The sequence below is a fragment of the Chionomys nivalis genome, chromosome 22 (genome assembly GCF_950005125.1).
Source record: "Chionomys nivalis chromosome 22, mChiNiv1.1, whole genome shotgun sequence".
Lineage (NCBI taxonomy): Eukaryota > Metazoa > Chordata > Mammalia > Rodentia > Cricetidae > Chionomys > Chionomys nivalis.
Genome location: NC_080107.1, coordinates 40,637,903 through 40,661,635, shown reverse-complemented (window position 1 = coordinate 40,661,635; position 23,733 = coordinate 40,637,903). Strand labels below are relative to the sequence as shown.

Genomic DNA, 23,733 nt, shown 5'->3' with positions numbered 1-23,733 from the left:
GCCTTCACTTGTAGGGCCTTGCGGACTGGAGACCCCAGGGTGGTGCAACACCCTGCACCCTACAACACCATGTTGTACTTAGATAGAAATAGGTGCCACGGACCCTTCTGGGCCTGTCTAACGTCAGAAGAAACATTGCTTGTGACAGGATCTCATGTACCCAAAGATAACTATGAACTTAACCTCCTGATCCTTCTACTCCTTTCATACCACCATTCCTAGCTCAATGATAGTTATTTTTCATAGGCACCTGACCCTTTTCATACACTTCTGGTAAAGGAGCCGGGAGCCCGACTGGGAACTACACCTCCCGGCATGCCTCGGTGTACTTACGTATTTCCTGCGCGGCGGCGGCAGCAGCTGGGAAGCGCCTACCAAAAAAACCACATCTCCCGGCATACTCACGAGCGCACATTACGCACTTCCGGCGCGGCTGCGACAGCGCGCCCCTGGCGGCTACTGCGACGGCGGCAGCGGCAGCGAGGGGACAGCTCCGGCCCCTTCAGTGACGGGCGGCCCAGCCGACAGGAGCCGGGGCGGGGCGGCGGCGGCCAGCGAAGGAGCGCGCGGCGGCCCGGCCCCGCCCCTGGTCCTCCCGCCAGCCCCGGTGACCTTCACGGGTTCGGGCGGCCGGCGCAGGCTCCGGCGGCGGCGCGATGTTCGTGCAGGAGGAGAAGATCTTCGCTGGCAAGGTGCTTCGGCTGCACATCTGCGCTGCCGACGGCAGCGAGTGGCTGGAGGAGGCGACCGAGGACACGTCGGTAGAGAAGCTCAAGGAGAGTTGCCTCAAGCACGTAAGGCCGAGCCCCTACGACCCCGTTGCACCTCTGCCTCCTTCCTGGAAACCAGAAACTTAGACTCCTGCATGGATTCCACCCCTGAGTCCCATCTCCACCTACTCCCCAGACCTTCGCTTCTGCCTGGGACCCGACCCCGGGATCCTTTGTACAGCCTGCGGTTCCCAGCCGTCGCACCTCTGGGTCGGGTCGGGACAGCTCCTCCCGCTCCTTTTCGGAGCGAGCCGCAAACCTAGGAGAGAATCCGGCTCGGCTGATGGGCGAGCTTTATTTAATTTCTGCAATATCTTGAGGTAGTGAAGGCAACGAGTGAACGGAGGCCGGGAGAGAGAAAGCAAGGGCTCATGGTTTCCTAGTATTAGGGCTTGTTTGATGTTGGGATGAGGTTTTTGTTTTACGTAAGGTTTCCCCAGAAGCTGAGAAGTAATTGGATCCCTTTATTAAGAGAGCCCGCTTCTTGCCTGAGAGCCAGCTACCAGGAGCCCCTGGCCTGGGCCTGGCTCTTAGCTGTAGTCACTTAAAATAGTCTCAGTCTGGGAGAAGTCCCTGGGCTTCTGTTTTCTCCTGGGGCAACAGTTGATTGAGTGGGAAGGTCCAGGACTAGGATCTCCTCACCAGCAAGCGTCCTTTGTAAAGTTTCCTTACATGCTGTGAGCTTTGTACTATAGTTAGCTTTTTGGTTTTTGGTAGTTCAGTCTTGGGACTAATTCTTGAAGCCTCTTTACCTCTAAACTGCTCTCAGTTAAAGGTGAGAGAGATGCCTGTTAGATCCCGTGGCCTATGGAAACACTATACCTGACATGATTGGTTCCACAATTAATATTAAAGGTGGCCACAACTTTTTCGTGGAGATTCTGGAAAGTCAGGGACCTGCAGTGGTAGGTAGTGGAGGATTGTGTTGCCTCTAAAGTAGTCTTCAAGTTTTTGTGGCAGCTCCTTGGAAAGGGTAGTTTAACATCTCCCTTGTGGGGTCAATCTGTAATGTCAGGTAGACACCAGGAGATCTGGTTCAAACTCATGTTACTGCACAGATACTGGGTAACCATGGGTCTTGGCTTCTGTGGTTCACATCAAGGAGGCTCACATGAGCAAGGGTGAGATGTATTTAGACTGCTTTCTTGTTTTTCTTCTTCTTCTTTTTTTAATTTTGGAAACCAGAACATTTATTTTATGACAGATTGAAATCCTCACGATGAACTGGATGCTGCAACAGCTGCCCTCTTGGGTTTAGGGGTTGTCCCTTCACGGAATCCATGTCTGAATCTTCGGTAGACAATTTTTAGGTGCCTCATCCGCCCAGTCCCGGTAGTGTTTCGTCTCTTAGCCTTGGCACTCCAGTTATACTTTCTCCTGTACTTGGCAGGGTAGCCACATTTGCCACAGGTACACTTCTGAAGGTTCTAGGCCTTAGAGCCACAGCAGCGGCACAACGTGTGTGTCTTGTTGCGACGCTTTCCAAAGGATGATGTTCCTTTTGTCATCTTGCTTCTGCCACCAAGGCCAAAGAGACCGGAAGAGCTTGTTTTTCTTCTTAACAGGTTCCAATGGTCTTGCTATCTAGAAAACCCACAGGGTCAGCACAAGTGAAAAGGTTGGGGACTCCTTGGGCATCTAGACTGCCTGGGCATTTACACTTGTCTAGTTCTGTGCTGTGTCCTCTACCACCTGGTTAGGTTCCTTGGGGCTAAACTCGGAGTGACTCTGAAGCCTGTATAAGGATTGAGGGAGCCAGTGAAAATGTGTTGTCAACCCCAAACCACATCAACACGGGATGTCCCCTCCACTAGTGTGGCATTTTGCTTAACTTACTAATGGTGTGGATTTACACATTACACGCCACTAATGGTGTAGCAATAGTTTATGAAGGGACTGGGAAATGATTCATAAATGCTTACTAGCAAATTTCAGGAACAGTGGGGAAAATTAGGCAACTGATTTTGATATGGTGCTAATTATTTGTGATATTTAACATTTCAGTTGGTATTGCAGTTATAGCATTTTGAATTTGTGGGTCTTTATCCTTCTTTAGATTGAGATCTTATTCCACTCTGCATTCTCCAGGTGTGAGGATACAGCGTGATTAAATAACAGGACTAGAGAGCGGAGGGTCAGAACTGACCCACGCCAGGCCCTGTCATCTCCGAGTCACAAAGTGCTCATCATAAGAACCTGAGGCTGCTTGGCAGTGGATGATCCATAGATGCCCCAGATTGGGGCCCGAGAGCTGCCCTGTTCTCCAGTGTAGCCCGGTTTCCTTTCATAAAGGAGCTATCCAGTTCTTACTTCCAATAAACTTGAACTTGGCAAAAAAAACAAAACAAAACAAAAAACAAAGTGCTCATCAGAAGAGAGGGTTTTCCGGTTGTCCCTGCCTGTCTCCCTGGAAACCTATCCGTGCACATCATGTTTCTGTCTTGACTTGCTTTCTGCTCTACACACTTGTACTGGCGTTGTTATTCCTGTGATTTCTCTTCTTTCTGCTATACCAGAGGGGTATTATTCAGTCTTTCAAACTGTTTTTCCACAGTGCTGCTGGAAGTCTACTGCTGTATTGAGGAGTCTTGTTATTGTAGTTCTTAAGGAAATGGATTTGTTTTCTGCCTTTCCGGTTTTTGTTTTATCCAAAGTGACTTCACCATGGTATTCCCCAGCCCCCATTGCCTGTGTCAGGGAAAGGGACACAGTAACCCTCTTTTCTAAAGGGGGTTAGTGGTGGTGTGGTATAATGGAGCTGTAGTGTGGAGGAAAGTGCCCGTATGAAGCGCAGAACTGTCCCAGGTCCTGTGAAGATGTACAGTACCAGACACAAGCATGAGGAGCCAGTGCAGACAGACACCTCTGGGATATATATATGTGAACATGCGGTTTGTGGTGGTGTGTAGTGTCATGACCTATGCTTATGTCTTGGTACTGGTATGCTGTTGACATGCTTCAGAATACAGGTTTTTGGTGTGTTTTTTTTATTGTGTTTCAGACTATATTCTGAACTTGACAAATCCACTAGGATTAGCTACAGATTTTTGAACTTCAAAGTAGCCCACTAATGGAAGCAGAAGGGGTGTTATACTCTTTTAGTTGCTGTGACCAGGTACTACATAAAAGCGTCTTAAGGGACGAGTTTATTTTGGTTCATTGAAGGGATGCAGTTCCTTATGGCAGGGAAGATGGCTATGTGGTGATGGGAGCTTGAGACTGCTTGCCCACTTATCTTTAGATCAGAAAGCAGAGAGAGGGCAGTGCTGGCCCTCAGATGGCTGTCTTCTTTTTATTCAGTCTGGTCTTTATCCCATGTGATGTGCCTTCACATTCAGGATTGATCTTCTTCCCCCTCACCTAATTTTTTGTGGAGAAGCCCTCAGTGTCACCCAGAAGTACACCTTATTAATGCTCGACATTAATTAGCGAACAGCCATTTCTAGGTTCAAGTTCACATTTTCACAATGGTGAGCATGTGGGTTGCTGTAAGGTAGATGCCATGTTATATGCCCATTGATTTTAACAGCTTTGTTTGTGTGTGATGGTCTACTCTTCAAAACTGTTTTCAGTCTGAGTCTGATGGAAGATTCTAGTTTTCTGTAATTCCAGCATCTAGAGGGAACTCATGCTTCAGTTTTTTTCTTCTCTTCTGGTTAGCAGCCATATGTAGAGGCCCTTTGTTGAGTGTGTGCATCATGGTATCAAAGGCCTGACAAACCTTATGTCCCAGATGTGCTAGGTGGCCCATTCTGGGATGGGCCAAAGCTTCCTCCAAGCCTGTGTCTCAGTCTCTTTCAGTTTTAGAAAGTACTGATGAGCCATCTCATTGGGCTTCCTGGACTTCTTCCTTTTAAAATCTAACACCAAGGGATCCATAGCAGCAAGAAACAGTTATAGCCTTGGTCTTGTTCTGAGTTTGGGGAGGACCTGCAGCTGACTTGGCATGATGTGTGGTACCTGGGCTTGGGAAGGCTGTATGATGCTGGGCAGTGGTGAACTTGGGGAAACTTTTACTGGTATACTTGTGAGTGTATCTGGTGTTGAACACACAGGCACTGAGTCCCTGTCTTTGTCATGTGGCACTGGCAGTGTGTTCTTGGTCTCTATCTACATGACAGTCAGGTAGGTGTGGTTCAACTCAAAGGCAAGCAGGACTCTCTCTATCCTTGGAGATGGGTGAGTGCTGGGGCCTGGCTGAGATCATGAGCTGTGTTTGCCAGGCCTCTGCCTACAGTTTGTGGTGGAAGGTTGGAAGGGGCTACACAAGCCTCCACTCAGTATGTGAAGTCATTTGTGAGGTAGCTTCTCTGGTCACCTGCAGGGTCCTTTTGGGGATGCTATCTTCCTCAGTACTTCTGATAGTTTGCTTTCTAGTTCCTGCCTATTCCTCTGCCTGACACTGTTTCTAGGTTTCTGGTGCCCTGGGGGCATAGACACAGCTGTGAGCCCCCTGGTCTGCTGTAAGCTGCATCTGGAATATGGTAGGATCTTGTGTTCCCAAACTCTTAGCCATCCTAAGAGTCTACTGTGGGCTGGTGATAGGCTTAACGGCCTGGCAGGATCAACGCTTGCTAACATCTCACTCATCTTTTTATCATGTGTGCAGATTCTTTACTGTCGTTTATGCTTTAAAATCTGGACTAGGAAGGAAACACTATAATTCCATTGGCTGGGGACATGGCTCAGTCAGTAAAATGTGTGCCATAGAAGCTTGAGGACTTGGGTTGGGATCCCCAGCACCCATGTAAAAGCCAGTGGCAGCAGCACATTGTAATCCAGGCATTGAGGTGGGGTGGGGCGGGGCAAAGACTAGAGGATCCTGGAGCTTGTGGGCCAGGCACTGTAGTTGAATTGATGAGCCAGGTTCAGTGAGAGATGCTGTTTTAAAACATAAAGTGAAGAGTAGTTGAGGGAGACCCCCAACATTAGCCTCTGGCTGTCAGATGCTTGTGGACACATATATGCACACCCACACGAAACATATATACACTACACGCATACACTATGCACAGAGAGAGGGAGAAAGGGAGGGAGGGATGGACACAGACGACAGACACAGAGACAGAGAAGAACCCTCAGTAGTTCTGGGTGTGGCTTGAGGTGTTAGGCCCTGTGCTGCTCCTATCACAGTTCAATTTTATTTATAGATCTGTGGCTTGGTTCTCCCCCAGGGTGCTCATGGGAGCTTAGAAGACCCTAAGAGTGTGACCCACCATAAGTTAATACATGCTGCCTCAGAGAGGGTGCTGAGTGACACCAAAACTATCTTGGAAGAAAACATCCAGGACCAAGGTAAGGAGGCCTTGAGAAGCAGTATCCACAGAGCATGGAGCCTGTGCCCCAGTGCCACCCACACGGTGCTTTTCTGAATCTAGACAAAAGCAAGAGACCAGATTGACTCTGGTTCTCTCTCTCTCTCTCTCTCTCTCTCTCTCTCTCTCTCTCTCTCTTTTATTAAAAGAAGTGTGCATTTTGATGTACTTGTGAAAAATAGCAGAAATCTAAACTGAACAACTGGCAGACATCTGAGAAGCCAAAAGAGAGTGTTACGTTTAATCCTGTTTTAAAGCAAAATGACATTCTGGAGCTTCTGGGGCTTTATTTTTCTGTTGGACGCACTCATCACAGTGGCTGTTTAAGGGTCCGAGTGAGATTCTTCTGTTCTGCACACGCACTTCTTCATTCATACGTGACTCTGGGAGAAAATTTGTTTTCTGTGTTTCATTCAGTTGCGGACTTCAGGCTGTCATCCTTTATGATGGGCTGTGACCAAAGCTCAAAATGGCATGGACGGTGATTCCCCTCCCCCACGATGAACTGTGGACTGGCTCTAGTTCAGGTTGTTCAGGCTTTAGGTCAAGTTATAGATTCACAGATTTTTAGGACCAAGCCCTTGAAAATAAGGACATTGTGCAAGATGTCCCCCAGTACTCTGTATGGTTCTCAGGAATATGTTGTGCCTACCTCAGAAGCCACAGGTCATCTGTGGTGACCCAATGGCCACTTCAAAGCTGAGGAGGGAGAGCTGGCTTGACTTGGGGGGTCCCAGAGGAAACCCCTGATATCAAGTATCCAGCACCATTCTTGTGTGGTGTGTGTGTGTGTGTGTGTGTGTGTGATCTCACTATAGCCTGGTTTGCCTAGAACTAATTATATAGCCCAGGCTGGCCCCAAACTCACAGTGTCCACCTGCCTATGCCTCATGAATGCTGGTATTAAAGGTGTGCACCACCATTCCTAGCCCTTTTACTCTGCAGAGGTGTGTGTCCATGTATGAATATGCACGTGGGGGTCGGGTTGATGTCACTTTATGCACTGAGGCAGAGTCTCTTGCTAACCCAGAACTTGTCTATACAGCTATTCTGACTAGCTCATCTCTGCTGTGCTTTCCTGTCACTCACGTGGTTCTGAGTGAGTGGGGATCTGAACTCTAGTCCTCACTCTTCTATAGAAAGGCCTTAAACCACTGAGCTATCTCTCCCGACCCCCTTCTGGTACCTTTTATGTCATTTATGGCTATGAAATGGTAACTGTCTTCATAAATACAACTGTTACATTTTTTTCTAGATGTCTTGTTATTGATAAAAAAGCGTGCTCCTTCTCCACTTCCTAAGATGGCTGATGTCTCAGCAGAAGAAAAGGTAAGTTTCAATTTGGAACTAAGTGCTCTTCACTGGTAGGTGTCTCTTGTGCTTCCGACTTCAGAGTGCTTGGTTTATTCCGGCCTGTATAGTCCCTCTAAGGGGTCCTTCATTGTGACTGAGCCTGTTCTGCTTGAGTGTGTTCGTGATTGGTGTCTAGTGACAGAGAACTGCCATGGCTCTGGAAGCAGAGGAGAGCGAAGGCACCATCTTTAATGGGTGCTTCCTCCTGTGCTCCAGTGTGAAAGTGCCAGTGTTGATCTGTCTTTCCCTTCTCCCAGAAGAGTAATACAGAAAGCTGTAGCTAGATATATCTGCACATAAAGAGCGGGCATGCACCTGCATTGGCCTGTGTGTGTTCTTGCAGTTATGTTGAATGCAGTGTCCTGGAGTTTATGTTAGAGGGTGATCTGTGGCTTGCGCCTTCCCATTATCTGGGGTCTTAGGGAGGTACCCACTTTGTTCTTTGCGTAGTGACTGCTCCAGAGCCCGTCCTTCAGCAAGGTTCTCTTATGCAGTGCAAGATGTATCCTGTGCATAGCTTGTCTCAACGCCAGACCACACACCTGTGCTTGGTGGAGAGATGATATTTTAAAGATTAATTTTTAAAACTTTTTTATTTGTGTATTTGTGTGAGTCTGTGTTTCTCTGCCTGCAGAGGCCAGAGAATATATCTGATTCCCCTGAGCTGGAGTTACAGATGGCTGTGAGCCTCCTGAAGTGGGTGCTAGGAACTAGACTTAGGTCCTGTGGAGGAGCAGAAAGCATTCTTACCTGCTGAGCCGTCTCTCCAGTCCCAGCGTGTGCTTTTTTAAAGAGCAGTCACCTTTGTTTAACACCTTTTCCTGTTTCAGGAGTCTGTACTTTCTTTATATGTGCTCTGAGTGCTAGGGAAAGTGTTGATCTCAGGGAAGGATCAGGCCAGCTCTTGGGCTGGATCCGTGGCAGATGAGCTATTTTGGAGACTCTTCTGGGGCCAAGGATATGTGAGAGCGCCTGGGTTTCACACCCTCCTTATCTTTGGCCACCTGGCCATGGTGGTGTGGGTGTGGGTACTGACAGGCAGCAAATGGACAGCTCCATCCACCTTCACCAGACAGATCCTGGGCCACCCCTGCTTTCCCGAGCCAGTGGCAGAGCTCAGATTACAGACTTGAAACTCCTGTAGCTATTATGAACATAGTTCTGATCACAAACTGTGTGGCCTACCGCTTGCTTAGAGTACTTACTCAGAGTACTTGGCTAGTAGCTTGCTAGAACTGCCTTGACATAGTATATTACTGCAAAGTGAAACATCGTGGCATTATTTAAAATTCTAAGTAAAAACAATGCAGTTATTAAGAAGAGTACAACAAATCTAATAAAAATCGTACTGGACTCATAACTGTAAGTGTTGGGGACAGATCTCAGCTGCCTTGCGCTTGCCACTGAAACCCATCCAGCCCACCTCTAATTCTTTCAGCTCTTATTCTTGGCAGTTCTCTCTCTTCCTGCTTCCTAGATACTCTGCATTCCTTGCTCTTTCTGCCTTTACCAGAGTTAGATTGTGGCTTCTTAGTGATAAGGATACAGCTCCCCTCCTAGTCTCCTTCCCTCAAGTGATAATAGAAGATGGGGTAAATATTGTTTTCTGTTTACTTACTGTCCTAGTTTGGGTTTTTATTGCTGTGAAGAGATACCATGACAACTACAACTCATTTAATTGGGGTGGTTTGCTTATTGTCATCATGACTGGGAGCGTGGTGGTGTGCAGATGTGCTGCCTCCCTCATCTTGCAGGCAACAGGAAGTCGACTGACAGTCACACTGAAGGAAGCTTGAGCAAAAGAGACCTCAAAGCCTGCCCCCACCGTTACTCACTTCTTCCAACAAGGCTACACCTACTTCAACAAGTCACATTCTAATAATGCCACTCCCTTTGGGGGGCCATTTTCTTTCAAACCACCATATTCTACTCCCTGATCCCCAAAGACTTATAGCCATAAAATAATGCAAAAAAAATGCACTCAGTCCAACTTCAAAAATCCCCATAGTCTCTAACAGTCTCAAACTTGTTTCAAAGCCCAAAGTCTCTTCTGAGATACATGGCAATCTCTTAACTGTAATCCCCCTGTAAAAATCAAAATAAAAAAGCAGGCCACAGGCTGGAGAGATGGCTCAATGGTTAAGAGCATGGACTGCTTTTCCAGAGGACCCAGGTTCAATACCCAGCACCCACATGGCAGCTCACAACTATCTGTAATTCTACTTCCAGGGGATCTGACACCTTCATACCAATGCACACAAAATAAAAGTAGGGAAAAAAACCAGATCATATATTTCTAACATATAATGGTACATATAATTCCCAAAATTGCAGGGAAGGGAGCATAGTGAGGAAATACTGGACAAGAGCAAGGTCAAAAACCAGCTGGGCAAAATCCAAACAGTCAGTTCCATGTCTGATGTAAACATGCTCTTTAGATCTCCAACTCTGTTCAGCTCTGTTGACTGCAACAAATTTATTTCTCTTGGCCCAGTTCCACTTCCTGTTAGCAGCTCTCCTGGGCTGGTATCTTACAACTCTGGCATCTCTAACATCTTGGGTTCTCCAAGGCAATCTAGGCTTCAACTTCACAGCTTCAAGAAATGGCCTGTCTTCTAGACCTCCATTCAGGGACACCCCTGATACATGCCTGGCCTCAGTGGCTTTATTCCATAACTCCTTTCTTCTGTCCTTGACTCTAAAACCAGAACCATGTGACTGAAGCTGCCAAGTTCCGCTGCTTGCTGGGGCTGGGACATGGTCCCCTGGTTCAGTTAAATCTTCACCAGCTTTCTGTCTTCACTGCCTAAACTTGACTGCCTGAAACTTTCTTTGTAGACCAGGCTGGCCTCAAAGTTGGAGAACTGCCAGCGTCAGGCTTTATAGTGCTGGGATTAAAGGTGTGCCCCACCACACCCGGATCTGAGCTTTTCTTTAGTTTCTTTTCACCAGTTGGAAACTTAACTGGGTTGGGGTCTTACCTTGAGGTCACCACTCCCTTTATTCCATTTCTTAATCCTTGAATCTCCTTGAACAGAGGATTTAGCTTCATTCCACTTTCTTGAGTTCTTTTTCTCCTCAGATAATTTTACCTTGCTTAGCTTGCTCCTTTTCATTATATATCTGTATTTGAGTTCCCACTAATATCCACATGAAAGCATTTATACTAGGCTTTTCTGAGATTTCTTCTGCCAACAGATTAATACAAAATTCTTCACTTAGGCAGACTCTTTGGACAATGACACTCTTTGGACAATGACAGAAGGCAACCACTTCCTTCACCAAAATATCATGAGAACAATCTCTATGCAACATACTAAAATTCTCTGAAACCTCTTGAGTAAGCCCCCTATAGTTCACATAACTCTTAGCACCTCTGTCTTCCATGCTCCTACTAGGATGGCCCATTGAGCAGTGCTTAAAGCATTCCATGGCTTTCCAAACTCAAAGGATCAAAGTCCAAATTCCTCCAAACAAACACATGGTCATGCTTATGACAGCAATACCCCAGTCCCTGGTACCAACTTCTGTCTTAGGGTTTCTATTGCTATGAAGAGATACCATGACCACACCAGCTCTTACAAAGAAAACATTTGTTACTCTTCATTCCTAGAAGCAGTTTGCATGACCTTCCTTCCATCTTCATCAAAGAAGTGGAGATTTTTTTTTTTTTTTTTTTTTTTGGTTCTTCGAGACTGGGTTTCTCTGTGGTTTTGGAGCCTGTCCTGGAACTAGCTCTTGTAGACCAGGCTGGTCTCGAACTCACAGAGCTCTGCCTGCCTCTGCCTCCTGAGTGCTGGGATTAAAGGCGTGTGCCACCACAGCCCGGCTAGAAGTGGAGATTTTTAGTGGTTGAATCCCCTTGCTGGAAAGAGTGATATCCTTTGTAAGGGCCCTAATGGCCAGTATTTAAAAAAAAAAAAAAAATCAGTGTGCTTTTTCTGCATTCAACTGTGCCAAATGGCAAAACCCAAACCCAGGGCTGATCATTCCTGCTTATTTCTTAGTATCTTGCAGTCTTTTGGGGCTGTTATCAGGAAGCATAGGGCTATCTGAGTTCTTTTCTGCAGAATTGGGTATCTTCTGTCTTGTTCCTTTGGTGTGTCAGACTTGACGTCACTGTGATATAATACCTAAGGAAACATGCTAGAGGAAGAATTTATTTTGTCTTAACTTTTCAGAAGTTTCAGTTTGTGGTCAGCTGGCTTTATTGTTTTAGCTATCACAGTGCAGAAACCTGGAGGAAGAGCATAGTAGACAAAAGTTGTTCACAGCATGGTAGTCAGGAAGCAAAGAAGAATGACAGGAAGGGGTCAGTCCAAGTTAATACTCTGTAAAAGACACATCTGCAGCTGGGCAGTGGTGGTGCACGTCTTTAATTCCAGCACTCAGGAGGCAGAGGCAGGCAGATTTCTGAGTTCAAGGCAAGCCTGATCTGCAGAGCTAGTTCCAGGACAGCCAGGGCTGTGCAGATAAACCCTGTATGGAAAAACAAAACAAAGCAAAAAGATACATCTTTACCCATTTCATCTAACCAGGCCTTGTCCCCACAGTTCTGCCATTTCCCTAGTGACACTTTGAATCTGTCAACGGATTAAATCATTGATTAGGCTCCAGTTCTCAAAGCTCTTTGGGAACACCTTCTCAGACATACCGCAGGTGTGCTTTACTAGCTTCTCTGTGTCTCTCAACCCACAGGGTAGGTGGAACATGACTTCGCCTTGGTCTCTAGGCTTGGCAGTCCACATCTGACCTGAACAGAGAGTGTTACTCTTGGCCTGCTGTGATCACCTCCTTTCCCTGCTCTGTCTGTCTGAAACCTGGGATCTCTATATCCTGAGGAATTGTGGAATTTCATTATACACTTTGAAATAGACTTTCCCCAGATTCTGGAGATTCAGATGTTTGAATTCTAGAAATTGACTTCTGGATCTTTTGCATATTCTAAGACAGGGCCTTGCTGTGTAGCTCTTGTTAGCTTGTACTTCTAGACTAGGCTGGCTTTGAACTATTGGAGATCTTCCTACTCCAGCCTCCGAAGTGCTGGTATTACTGATGTGTGCCACCACACCTGTTTGTTCTGATTGTTCTTGATAATTTCTTTCTTGCTTTCTTTCTCTGAAGCTATTGTTGGCTGACCTGGTGGGCTTGCATCCTGTGGATTTCCTTGGCCATATCTTATAACCATTCTGTATCTTCTTTCCCTGGCTGTTTTGGCTCTTTCCGGTGGCACCCTGGGTTGGTGTGACTTCAAGTTGCTGGTACCAAGGTACCCACCTCCCTTACCTCCTCCTCCTCTTCCTCACTACTTCCTTCTACCCCTGGCCTCTGAGAGCCCTGGAAACTTGTTGGTGCTTTGTGCCTAGATGACTTGTGCCAGCTGCTGAGCTCAATGGAACAAGAGACCCTTTTCCTTTTGTACCCCTCTTACTCCAGTCTACCCTGTTCCGGTTGGCTTGCTGATTATGTGAGTAGCTGGGGTGAACAAGAAGCAAAGCGGTAGCAGGGTGCAGGAAGGGTCCCTCCTCTCCTTTCTCCTTCCCTTGTTGTTAGGAGCGCTGTTTTTTGTTTCTAGGCTGTTCAGCCTCGAAATAACCACACAGAAACTATATTATTTAAATCACTGCTTGGCTCACTAGCTCTAGCTTCTTATTTGCTAACTCTTTTTTTTTTTTTTTTTTTTTTTGGTTTTTCGAGACAGGGTTTCTCTGTGGTTTTGGAGCCTGTCCTGGAACTAGCTCTTGTAGACCAGGCTGGTCTCGAACTCACAGAGATCCGCCTGCCTCTGCCTCCCGAGTGCTGGGATTAAAGGCGTGCGCCACCACCGCCCGGCTTATTTGCTAACTCTTACATCTTAATTTAACCCATTTCTAGTAATCTGTGTATTGCCATGTGACTGTGGCTTACCGGCAAGATTCCAACTGGTGACTGTCTCTGGCGGGGCTACATGGCTTCTCCCTGACTCTGCCTCCTTTCTCCCAGCATTCAGTTTAGTTTTTCCCATCTACCTAAGTTCTGCCCTATCAACAGGCCAAGGCAGTTTCTTTATTCACCAATGGTATTCACAGCATACAGAGGGGAGCCCCACATCACTTTCTCTCTTAAGTGCAGTCTCCCACTCTAGGCTTTCAGGTTTCACCAGACTGTTGTTGGCTAAGGCCAGTGAGGCAGAAGTATGGTTCTGGCACTGGTATCCCAGTGCCCTTCAGTAGGTTGGTATGGCCTTGCTCTTAGGTTGTATCCTATGGGCTCTTGGCATTAACTATGGCCCCAATGCACCCTTTGTGTGTCTTTCTGGACCTTCTGAACTTGCTGAGTGCTGTTCCCTCTGCTGGTCTGGTTTTCTCTCCTGTTCTTACCTGTGAGCTTCTGCCACCTTCATCTTTACTTTCATTCATGGAGGCTTGGGAGACCTCCGGGCTTCACTGCAGCTGTGTGCTCCTCTGGAGACCTCTGCCCCAGTCCACCAAGGTACCACAGGACTGCCACTCTGCAGCACCAACCTCTCTGTCTTCACCTACATATGATTTATAGCAGGTACGATCATGTCCTAAGCATCTTTTGGCTTCTGCTTCTAATACTGTGCACAGCACTTTCCAGAATCTTCTAGCCCAAAGGGGATCACAGCTAAATCTTAAGAGGTTACTGTTCCCCTCACTTTTGGCTGTTGGTTCAGGTTCATTGTCATACTCTTCATGTTTCTGGGCTCTTCTTTCTGACTTGAATCATTTTCTCTGCAGAAGAAACAAGAGCAAAAGGCTCCAGACAAAGATGCTATCCTCCGGGCAACAGCCAACCTGCCTGCCTGTAGCACAGACCGGACTGCAGTCCAGACCACCATGAGAGATGTGAGTACGTTCCTAGTATGGGGCTAGGGGCATACCCTGTGGGGTAGCAAGAAGCTCTTTAAAAGTGTTTAGGGTTAGTGTGGTGGCTGACATATGCTGTGGTCCTGGCATTCAGGAGGCTGAGGCAGGAAGATGGCTTGAGCTCAGGTTTGAGGCCAGCTTAGATATTCCCCCATGCACACACGCACGCACGCACGCACACACGCACGCACGCACACACACACCGGAAGCAGAACATCCAGGGACTCTTTACTACTTTTGAACTGTTGTACAAATTATAATTTTCTCAAACTACAAAACTGACAAGATATCTGTATCACTGGACAGGCAGCTGTAGGGAAATGATGGCTTTGCTCTGAATACAACAAAGCTTTCAGGGAGGAGTCTGAGCTCCCCAGTCACTTCGGAGAAGAAAACAAAGTTGAAGTCAAAAGCCTGCAGCTTCCATGGGCTAATCCATGTTAGAGTATGCCTATGTCTATGCAGGAGTCAGGGAAAGTGGCCAGCATTTAACTTCAGCAGTTCTGGATCCGTACTGACAGTGCTAGGAGCCCAGCTTCCCTGGGGACTTCTGATAAGAGTTTGATAAGAGTTTTGTAATTCTTCTGCATTGACTTGGACATGTGGCCCTCCTTGGTTTCTATGGGTCCAACCCTGAGTAGGGTCTCAGGAGGCTTTAGATTGTTCATGTCCCATCTCCAGGCCCAGTACCAGAGAGGGGTCTGGTACAGAGGGTGAAGGGGTCTTGATCTCACCAGTCTAGGGGTTTTGTTTATCAGTGAGACAGAGTCTCACTGTATAGCTCAGACTGGCCTTAAATTCGCAGAGATCTGCCTTCAGGTGCTGGGATTAAAGATGAGGGCCAACATACCCTCAAAGATTTGGAGGGCTATGTCCAGGGTAGAGTTACAGATCGAATCAGGTTTGTCGGATATTCAGAGAAATGGTTTTGTTTTTTGTTTATTTGTTTTTAAGACAGGGTTTCACCATATAGTTAGGATGGCCTTAAACTTCCAGCACTCTTTCTGTCTCATGCAAGAGCAGGGATTCCAGGTGTGCATCGCTGTGCCAGGCATGATCTCTTTCCTTATTCTACTGCAGTTCCAGACTGAACTCCGGAAGATCCTGGTGTCCCTCATTGAGGTGGCACAGAAGCTGTTAGCACTGAATCCTGATGCAGTTGAATTATTTAAGAAGGCAAATGGTATGAGTGGGTCCTAGCTTTCAACTGCCACTTGTCTGCCCAAGCCTCAGAATGTGTCCCTAGCCCTTACATTGAAAGCAGGTTCTGCTTTTGGTTGATGGCGGGAGTGTTTGGGGGCAGGGGAAGGTGGCTCCTGGCCTGTTATGTGGCCATTTCTTGTGTGTATATAAGAGTTGATGTTAGGGCTCAAGTTTTCTGTGGCATCCGTAATTGCTAGGAGCCTTTGCAGATGAGCTTATGGGCTTCAAAGGACTTAGGAATCCTCTCATGGTAGGACTTCTCTTTCTTCTCAGCTATGCTGGATGAAGATGAGGATGAGCGAGTGGATGAGACTGCCTTGCGGCAGCTTACAGAAATGGGCTTTCCTGAGAGCAGAGCCTCAAAGGCCCTTCGACTGAACCAGTATGCTTTCTTTCTTTCTTTTTGGGGCTTGACCTGGGCTTCCCTGTGCTCTCCCCTCCCAAACTCTGATGGAGCAATACCTTTGTTTTTTCAGATTTATTTTAATTTTTATTGCCTGTGTATATACATGTGTATATGTACACCCACCCCCAACTCAGGCCCTCTGGAAGAGCAGTATGAGTTCTCCATCTTAACCTCTGAGCCATCTCTCCAATCTCATTAAGTCGTTTCTATATGTGTGTTTTAAAAGATGCACCTTAGAGGCGGGTGGTGGTGACGCACGCTCGGGAGGCAGAGGCAGGTGGATCTCTGTGAGTTTGAGGTCAGCCTGGTCCACAGAGTGAGTTCCAGGACAGGCTCTAAAGCTACAGAGAAACCCTGTCTCGAAAAACAAAACAAAGGGCTGGAGAGATGGCTCAGCAGTTAAGAGCATTGCCTGCTCTCCCAAAGGTCCTGAGTTCAATTCCCAGCAACCACATGGTGGCTCACAACCATCTGTAATGAGGTCTGGTGCCCTCTTCTGGCCTGCAGGCATACGTGTAGACAGAATATATACAGAACATTGTATACATAATAAATAAATAAATATTTAAAAAAAAGAAAAAACAAAAAGACGCACCTTATTGTTGTGTCTCAAGTAGTTTGATTTATGATCCTTTTGGTGTGCATGTGTGTGTTTTGAGGGTCTCTGTCTTGAACTTCTGGACTCATGCATTCCTCCTGCCTCAAGCTCCTGAGTGAGTGGGACTGAAGGGGTGAACCACCATACCTAGCTGTTAGGAAAGTTAAAAATCAATCTGTAAGTAGGCCCTGAACCCTCAAATTAGGACAGTTCTAAGCCAAACTTGCCCCCGGCAGGGCAGTTCTTTCTTAATCTTCTTGGACTCCTGGTTTCAGTCTCTTACTCAGATCCCGTATGAATACTATAGATCAGAGCTGGTCAACGGCTGTGCTCTTTGAGCTGTGGACCTAGGACCTAGACTCCTTTATCCCTTTGTTTTGGGCACATGTCTGTGCTTGCCCTGTTGGGTTTTCGGAGTTCAAGGCAAGAACTGTGTGAAGGTTTCCATCCCCGGAGATCATCTGCTGCTGTTGCTGCTGCTGCTGTTCTTGCGGTCTCTGTTGAAATATGTTGGAGTACATGGGATAGGAAAGTCTCCAGTGACTATCCTGGAATCTCTTGTCCCCTTTCAGCATGTCAGTGCCTCAGGCCATGGAGTGGTTAATTGAACACTCGGAAGACCCAGCTATTGACACACCTCTTCCAGGCCATGCCCCGCAAGCAGGGGCAGGTGCTACAGCTACCACCTCCACCTCCCATGAAGCTGCTGGGGGAGCAGCTGTGGGAACTAGTGCTGGAGATGAGGAGGCCCGGGATGAGCTCACAGAAATCTTCAAGAAGATCCGCAGGAAAAGGGAATTCCGAGCCGATGCACGGGTATGTGATGGGGGCCTCCGCCTGAGGTTGTCTTCATGTTGTGTTGTGCAAGGAAACTGGGAGGCCTGGAGTCTGGGTGGGAGTTCCCATTTAGGCCTGGGCAGACTTGGGTCTTTATAAAATTTTCCGTGCTTGGGTCCAGTTGGCTTCTTTCTGCTCCTGAAAAGCTGAGTGTGCAAGCTTCTGTCTGCTAGAAGTTTGCTGCTGCACCTGTTGCTGTGGCCTTTGGGCTGGGTGGGCAGTGTCCCGAGAGCTGGAGGAACATCTCGTGGGCTGGCAGTGGAGTGGGAATATGTCATTCTGGCTGTTTACTGGACAAGGGCCTGGGATCTAGGATATCTGTCTGCCCTCTATCAGCTGCCACAAATGCACATTTATGGCCCCACCTGATCATCGCCACAGACTGATACTTTCTTGCCTTTGTGTTCCTTAGTCTCTCTCCTGTTCTTGGCTGGAGTTTTGATTCCTCCTTTGGCCTTTCACTTTCTTTCAGGGGGCACATCTGCCCACTCAGGGCGCATGCGACTTGCTCTTCGGATTTTGGCATGTTGAATAAATGATTTTCTCAGGGCGTCAGCTGTGGCTTGTATTTTCCTTAGTAATCCCATTGGCTAGGTTGAGAGATTTCTAAAGATAAATGGGGCTTTAGTTGTGCAGGGCTGAGGGAAACGGGCAGCTAGGGCCTGTTTAGTTAGTTGTCCTGATGCAGTCATGTGCAGTACCAACTGCACTTCCTCTGACTTCTGTCCTTGCTCTGCTCTGCTCTGGCTTTAAGTAAAAGTCCCAGTCCCCTTTCCTACCTCAGGTGTGCCAAGTATGAGCCTGTGTGACTGACTGAAACAAACCTGTACTGCATGTAGTACTGCTCCCTGGTGGGCAGTGTCCTCTGGTGAGGCTGACCGGCTTGTTCTTCCCTCTTAGGCTGTCATTTCGCTGATGGAGATGGGCTTTGATGAGAAGGAAGTGATTGACGCACTCCGAGTGAACAACAATCAGCAGAATGCTGCTGTGAGTGCCAGCAAATTGCAGCCTGCGCATCTAATGTTGCCTTTACCTTATGTGGCATGCACTGGGAATGTCCCTTGTCTCAGAGTTTCCACACATAGTTGGTGGTGGCACTTTTTTATGTGAAATACTAGGGCAAATGTTTCAAACAGAAACTGAGAAAATCCTGGACCCACAATGCTTTTGTGTATATATTCTGTGAGTTATTAGCTGTTAAGATCAAGTTCCATAGGATGGGTGTGGTAGTGCGAGCCTCTAGTCTCAGCACTTGGGAGGCAGAGGCTGGTGGACCTCTGAGCTCGAGGCCAGCCAGGGCTACACAGAGAAACCTTGTCTCAAAGAAACAAAACAAACAAACAAACAGAAAAGATCAAATACCATGTCATGAACACACAGTGGCTGCTAACAGGTCCTCCGTCCAGGGAGCACTGTGTGATGGGCCTATGCCCTCCTCACGCGTGTGTGGAGTTGAGGCTCAGACACCTGAGGCACAGTTCTAGATCCAGACTTCTCAGGATCGTTGGATGTGGAGAGATATTGTCATACTGGGGTTTCCCTCAAGTAAAGCCAGTGTTAGGGACTATGTTGTGAATAGGGCCATGTCAGTGATCAAATTGAACTGCAATGCTAGCTCTGCTAAGAAAGCAAGGTTAATACTTCCTTCTCTCTCTACCCTGGCTGAATGTGGACCAGGTGTGTTTATGTTAGGGCCCCTTTCTGGTATTGCAGCAGCGGGGGCTTGTGGAGAACCACAGAAAGGGACAGGTAAGCCTCAGGTGCTTTGAGAAGGGACTAACTGCTCCTCTGATGTTCTTGGTTTAGTGTGAATGGCTGCTAGGGGACCGGAAACCATCCCCTGAGGAATTGGACCAGGGCATCGATCCCAGTAGCCCTCTGTTTCAGGCCATCCTGGACAACCCAGTGGTGCAACTGGGTTTGACAAACCCTAAGACATTGCTAGGTATGTGTGTCTACTTAGACCAGCTTGGGTAGGGGACATGTGGTGGGTGGGTTTCCTGCCACAAGCCACAGGTGCCAATGAGAGGTTTGGGCACTACTAGTGTGCCATGCAGGTTGGCTTCTGCAAGGCATTTTAGCTATACTTCTGAAAGCCTGGTCCCTGGAAGTTGGGCTGTCTTGGTGGGATGGGTAACTGCAGAAGGTCACTTGAGAACGGCAGAGCAGTGGTCTGAATGGGGATAGGAGATGAGGAGATGGTGTGTTTCGGCTTTTGCTTATTATTTATAAGACACTTCTTTGATAATTATTTTAACTTGTGATATATAGTTATATATTAAAAATCTGCCAGTTGGTGGTGGCATACCACCATCTTTAATCCCTGCATTCAGGAGACAGAGACAGATCTTTGCATTTGAGGCCGACCTGGTCTACAGAGCTAGTTCCAGGACAGCCAAAGCTATGCAGAGAAACCCTGTCTCGAAAAACTAAAAAAAAAGAAAGAAGAAATAAGAAAAAAAATCCACATAATGGGGCTAGCAAGATAACTTAGTGGGTAAAAGAGTATTTGCTTCTAAGTCTGAATTTGACCCTGGAAATCACATAGTAAAAGGTGAAAACTAACTTCTGCTTGCACACTGGCAGTGCATTCCCTCTAAAAAAACAAACAAATAAATAAATAAATAAATGCCAAAAATATAAATAAAATCTATACTTTTAAAAAGTGACAGAGCTAAATAGCCTTGCATTTGGCATTCGTTTGTCAACAGTACAGTGAGCCAGTTTTAGTGGCCATGTCCCACATAGCTGTCATCATCAGTGTCCTCAGTACTGGTCCGGGGAGTGTGAGCAGAGAAGGACAGCCTAAGCTAGGAGTGAGACCTTGTCTCAAAGAAACAATAAAAGAAGCATAGTATTGCTTATACTCTCTAGATTCCTTTTGGCTTCTAATGTAACATAAAAGCCAGGGGATTGGCTGTGATTCTGAATTGTTCAGGGATGATGATATAATGGAAAACTCTATATGCATTTGTGTAATGCACATTTTTTTTTCTTGAAGTTTTATGTTTGTTTGCTTGTGTTTTTTTTTTTTTTGAAGACAGGGTCTGGCTATCCAGCCTCCTGAATCAAGGTGGGCGTTTCCTCAGTTTTATTCCTGTGAGTGTAGAGGGCCGACCCATCCAATCCCTACTTCCTCTGAGCCTTCACATGTTGTTCCCATACATCACCCATCCCCTTGCATACAAGAGTGGCCATGACCTTGAGGGCCTTCCTTCCTGGGCTTTCCTGTAGGATTTGTTTTGGCCACTCTTTTATACATATTTTCTGTCACTTGCCCCTGCCTTGTAATGTGGCATCGCTTTTTAGGCTACTTCTGTGGCTTAATGCCATTATCTCCTCCTGTGAGGTGTACTACTCCATGGGCCAGAGATGACTGTATTCTGCTGTCCAGTCGTATGTGGGTTTTTTCCTTGCATTCAGGACCTTGTTGCTGTCCCTCATGCACATGGGCTCCTGTGGCTGGGCTTCCAGAACCAGTGGTGAGCACAGAAAAGGTACTGCTGCCTGGGCTCAACGTGTTTTGTGCTCTCTGATCTCCGATGGAGTACAGCAGCAGTGTGTGACATCACAAGAACTTCTATGTCTTCATGTCTCTTTTCCTTCTTTTTCTCATTGTTAAGGAAGCTTTTCACATTGTAAACACAGGCCCTTCCTAGTTTACTGTGTATGTGGTTCCACTTGTGGCTTCCTATCAAGTAGCTTTTGGGAACAGAAATTCTCTATTCCTTGAACTTGAAAGGTGCCTATTATCTTTATGTTCAGAAAGACATTTCTCTTAGGTTATTGGAGCGTTTTGTAGTTTCTTTAAGTCCATCACTTAGCAGAAAATGTGTGTGTGCAGGTGTGAGTTGTAGCACGTGTTGGTATAAGGTCCAGAGTTGTCCTTAATGTGTTTGAGCTGTGTCGTTGGTGTTTTTGTTGTTACTGGTCCTTCCACACTGACAGCATCACTCTCCCAACCCTTACCAGGTTCTTTGTGGCTCTTAAGAAAATAATAGGTGGCCGGGCGGTGGTGGCGCACGCCTTTAATCCCAGCACTTGGGAGGCAGAGGCAGGCGGATCTCTGTGAGTTCGAGACCAGCCTGGTCTACAGAGCTAGTTCCAGGACAGGCTCCAAAACCACAGAGAAACCCTGTCTTGAAAAACCAAAAAAAAAAAAAAAAAATAGGTGCTGTATTGGGATCTGAACAGAGGACTGTGTGTGTGCTGGGGATCCAGGGTCTGGCATGCTAAGTACACACTCTGATGAGCTTTCTTTTCGTTTGTCACTGTGGATCTTGCTGCGTGGAAGCTAGTGGGTTTTAAGGTACATTTGGTCAGATAAAAGAAGCTCTCCATTTTAGGTGCTGGTCTTTAGCCTTGTGTTTTTTTTTTTTTTTTTTTAGATTTATTTATTTATTATTATGCAACATTCTGCCTCCATGTATGCCCGCACACCAGAAGAGGGTGCCAGATCTCATTACAGATGGTTGTGAGCCTCCATGTGGTTGCTGGGAATTGAACTCAGGACCTCTGGAAGAGCAGCCAGTGCTCTTAACCACTGAGGCATCTTTCCAGCCCCTGTTTTTTTTTTTTTTTTAAGACTATTACATATATATTTAGCCAGTGTTACCCTTTCTTCCTTTTCTGAAATAAGCCACCTGGAGTAAGCACAAGCACCCTTAGTCTGCACAAGCACCCTTAGTCTGCACCTGGTATGTGTGTGTGTGTGTGTGTGTGTGTGTGTGTATGTTGGTGGGGGTCTGGGTTAGGACCCAGATACGTGAACTGCTCCTCATAGCAGCAGCCTGTTCACAGGGCAGGGTGCCCAGCATAATGGGACTGAGTTGCCTACAGCAGTGGCATATGGCTCTCAGCCATGTCTGCACTGCAGGCTGCTCCATCGTGAAGTACTCCTGTGAAGGTCCAGCCTTCCATGATATGTTCACTGTGCTTGAGCATGGAGGTTTTTCCAAGCTGATGGTGTTAAATCTGCTGGAGTACAAAGGGTTATGCACATGGCCATTTCCTGTGGTGTCTGGAAATGGGAGTTGCAGGCTGACTTGAGTCTTGCTGGTGGCTTTCCTGAGCTCAGGCTGTTGACTGCCCACTGACGGACTGTGAGCTGGAGTACTATAAGCACACAGGCAGTCTGTGGCTTTGACAAATATGTGAGCAAAGGCAGCCGACCATCCTGCTGAAGGGCCATGGGTTGTGGGTGCTCTGATCACACTGTCTACCTCCCTGTTGACAGCCCCTGAGATCTGACTTCTCTTCTCAGATCTGTTTGGTCAACAACTCAGGCACTGTGTTGGCTTTTAAGGGTGAGTGCTAGGGTCAGTATTGAGCATTTTGTGTCCCTGCCCTCTATCACTACAGGGCCACTGGGAAAGGCTCAGTGTGCCCATTGGTTTTGGGTGCTGCCACTCAGCTCTGTTGTCTTCCCACAGCATTTGAAGACATGCTGGAGAACCCACTTAACAGTACACAGTGGATGAACGACCCAGAGACGGGCCCTGTCATGCTGCAGATCTCTAGAATCTTCCAGACACTGAATCGTACGTAGGTGGTGCCTACTGTGCTCCTTGGCTGTGCAACCTCAGCAGCCTCCGAGGCAGTGGGCACAGGGCCCAGCCGGGATCTTGCCTGGATCACAGCTGCGGTAACTCTCCTTCCCTGACCTTACTGCTTATCACCTTCTGCCACATGGCTTGAAAGCTGCAGTCCTAGCTTCTGCCAGGTGTTTACAGGAAGTGGCTCTTGCACTGGGAAGGTGAATGATTGCTGCCCCATCCCCTCCAGATGCTCTGCTGGGCTCCTGAAGTGCTACTTGAATTGACCCTTAGGTGTTTGCTTGTGGAGCCCACTGTATTTTAAAGACGGCATGTTCTGATCCAAAGTGTTATGTCAAGTGTGCTAATTTAACCAGAGTGACTCACAGATAACTTTAATAAATAAACCCTTTTCCTATTTTCAGTTGTGTTACTCCATGGCAGCAAGGACATCACATGTATTTGCTAGGCGGTGTGCATGCAGCCTCTGTCCAGAGCAGCTGTCATTGCCACTTCTCTTTTTGAGGCAGGGTTTCTCTGTAGCCCTGGCTGCCCTGGAACTTGCTCTGTAGACCAGGCTGGCCTCAAACTTAGAGATCCACCTGCCTCCAAGAGTGCTGTGATTAAAGGTGTGTCATCATCATGTTGTGCTCCCCACTCCCCCCACACTTTTATTGCCACTTCTTTACCTTGGAATATTGATCTTCTGGGATGGCCTAGCTCAAGTTGGGTCTAGGGGCAATGACATTTGCTGGAACCAGGCTTTTTCCGTACAGGTACAGCTGGCGAAACAGGGAAGTCTCCTGATGCCATCCTTTTCTCTCTTTTCTTTTCTTTTTTTTTTAGAT

General features: G+C 47.1%; 1 protein-coding gene and 1 pseudogene across 1 annotated transcript; one reads left to right on the top strand and one right to left on the bottom strand.

Annotated features, from left to right (window-relative positions):
- Positions 1-459: 459 nt before the first annotated feature.
- Positions 460-23,305, top strand: Ubac1 (UBA domain containing 1). The gene is made up of 10 exons (XM_057755529.1): positions 460-794; positions 5,945-6,065; positions 7,341-7,414; positions 14,179-14,286; positions 15,388-15,490; positions 15,784-15,892; positions 17,087-17,330; positions 18,252-18,338; positions 19,158-19,296; positions 22,784-23,305. Exons 1-10 carry the CDS (start codon positions 657-659, stop codon positions 22,897-22,899), a joined length of 1,239 nt encoding a protein of 412 aa, XP_057611512.1. The 5' UTR covers positions 460-656; the 3' UTR covers positions 22,900-23,305.
- On the bottom strand, positions 1,944-2,278 carry LOC130864767 (60S ribosomal protein L37-like; annotated as a pseudogene).
- Positions 23,306-23,733: the final 428 nt, after the last annotated feature.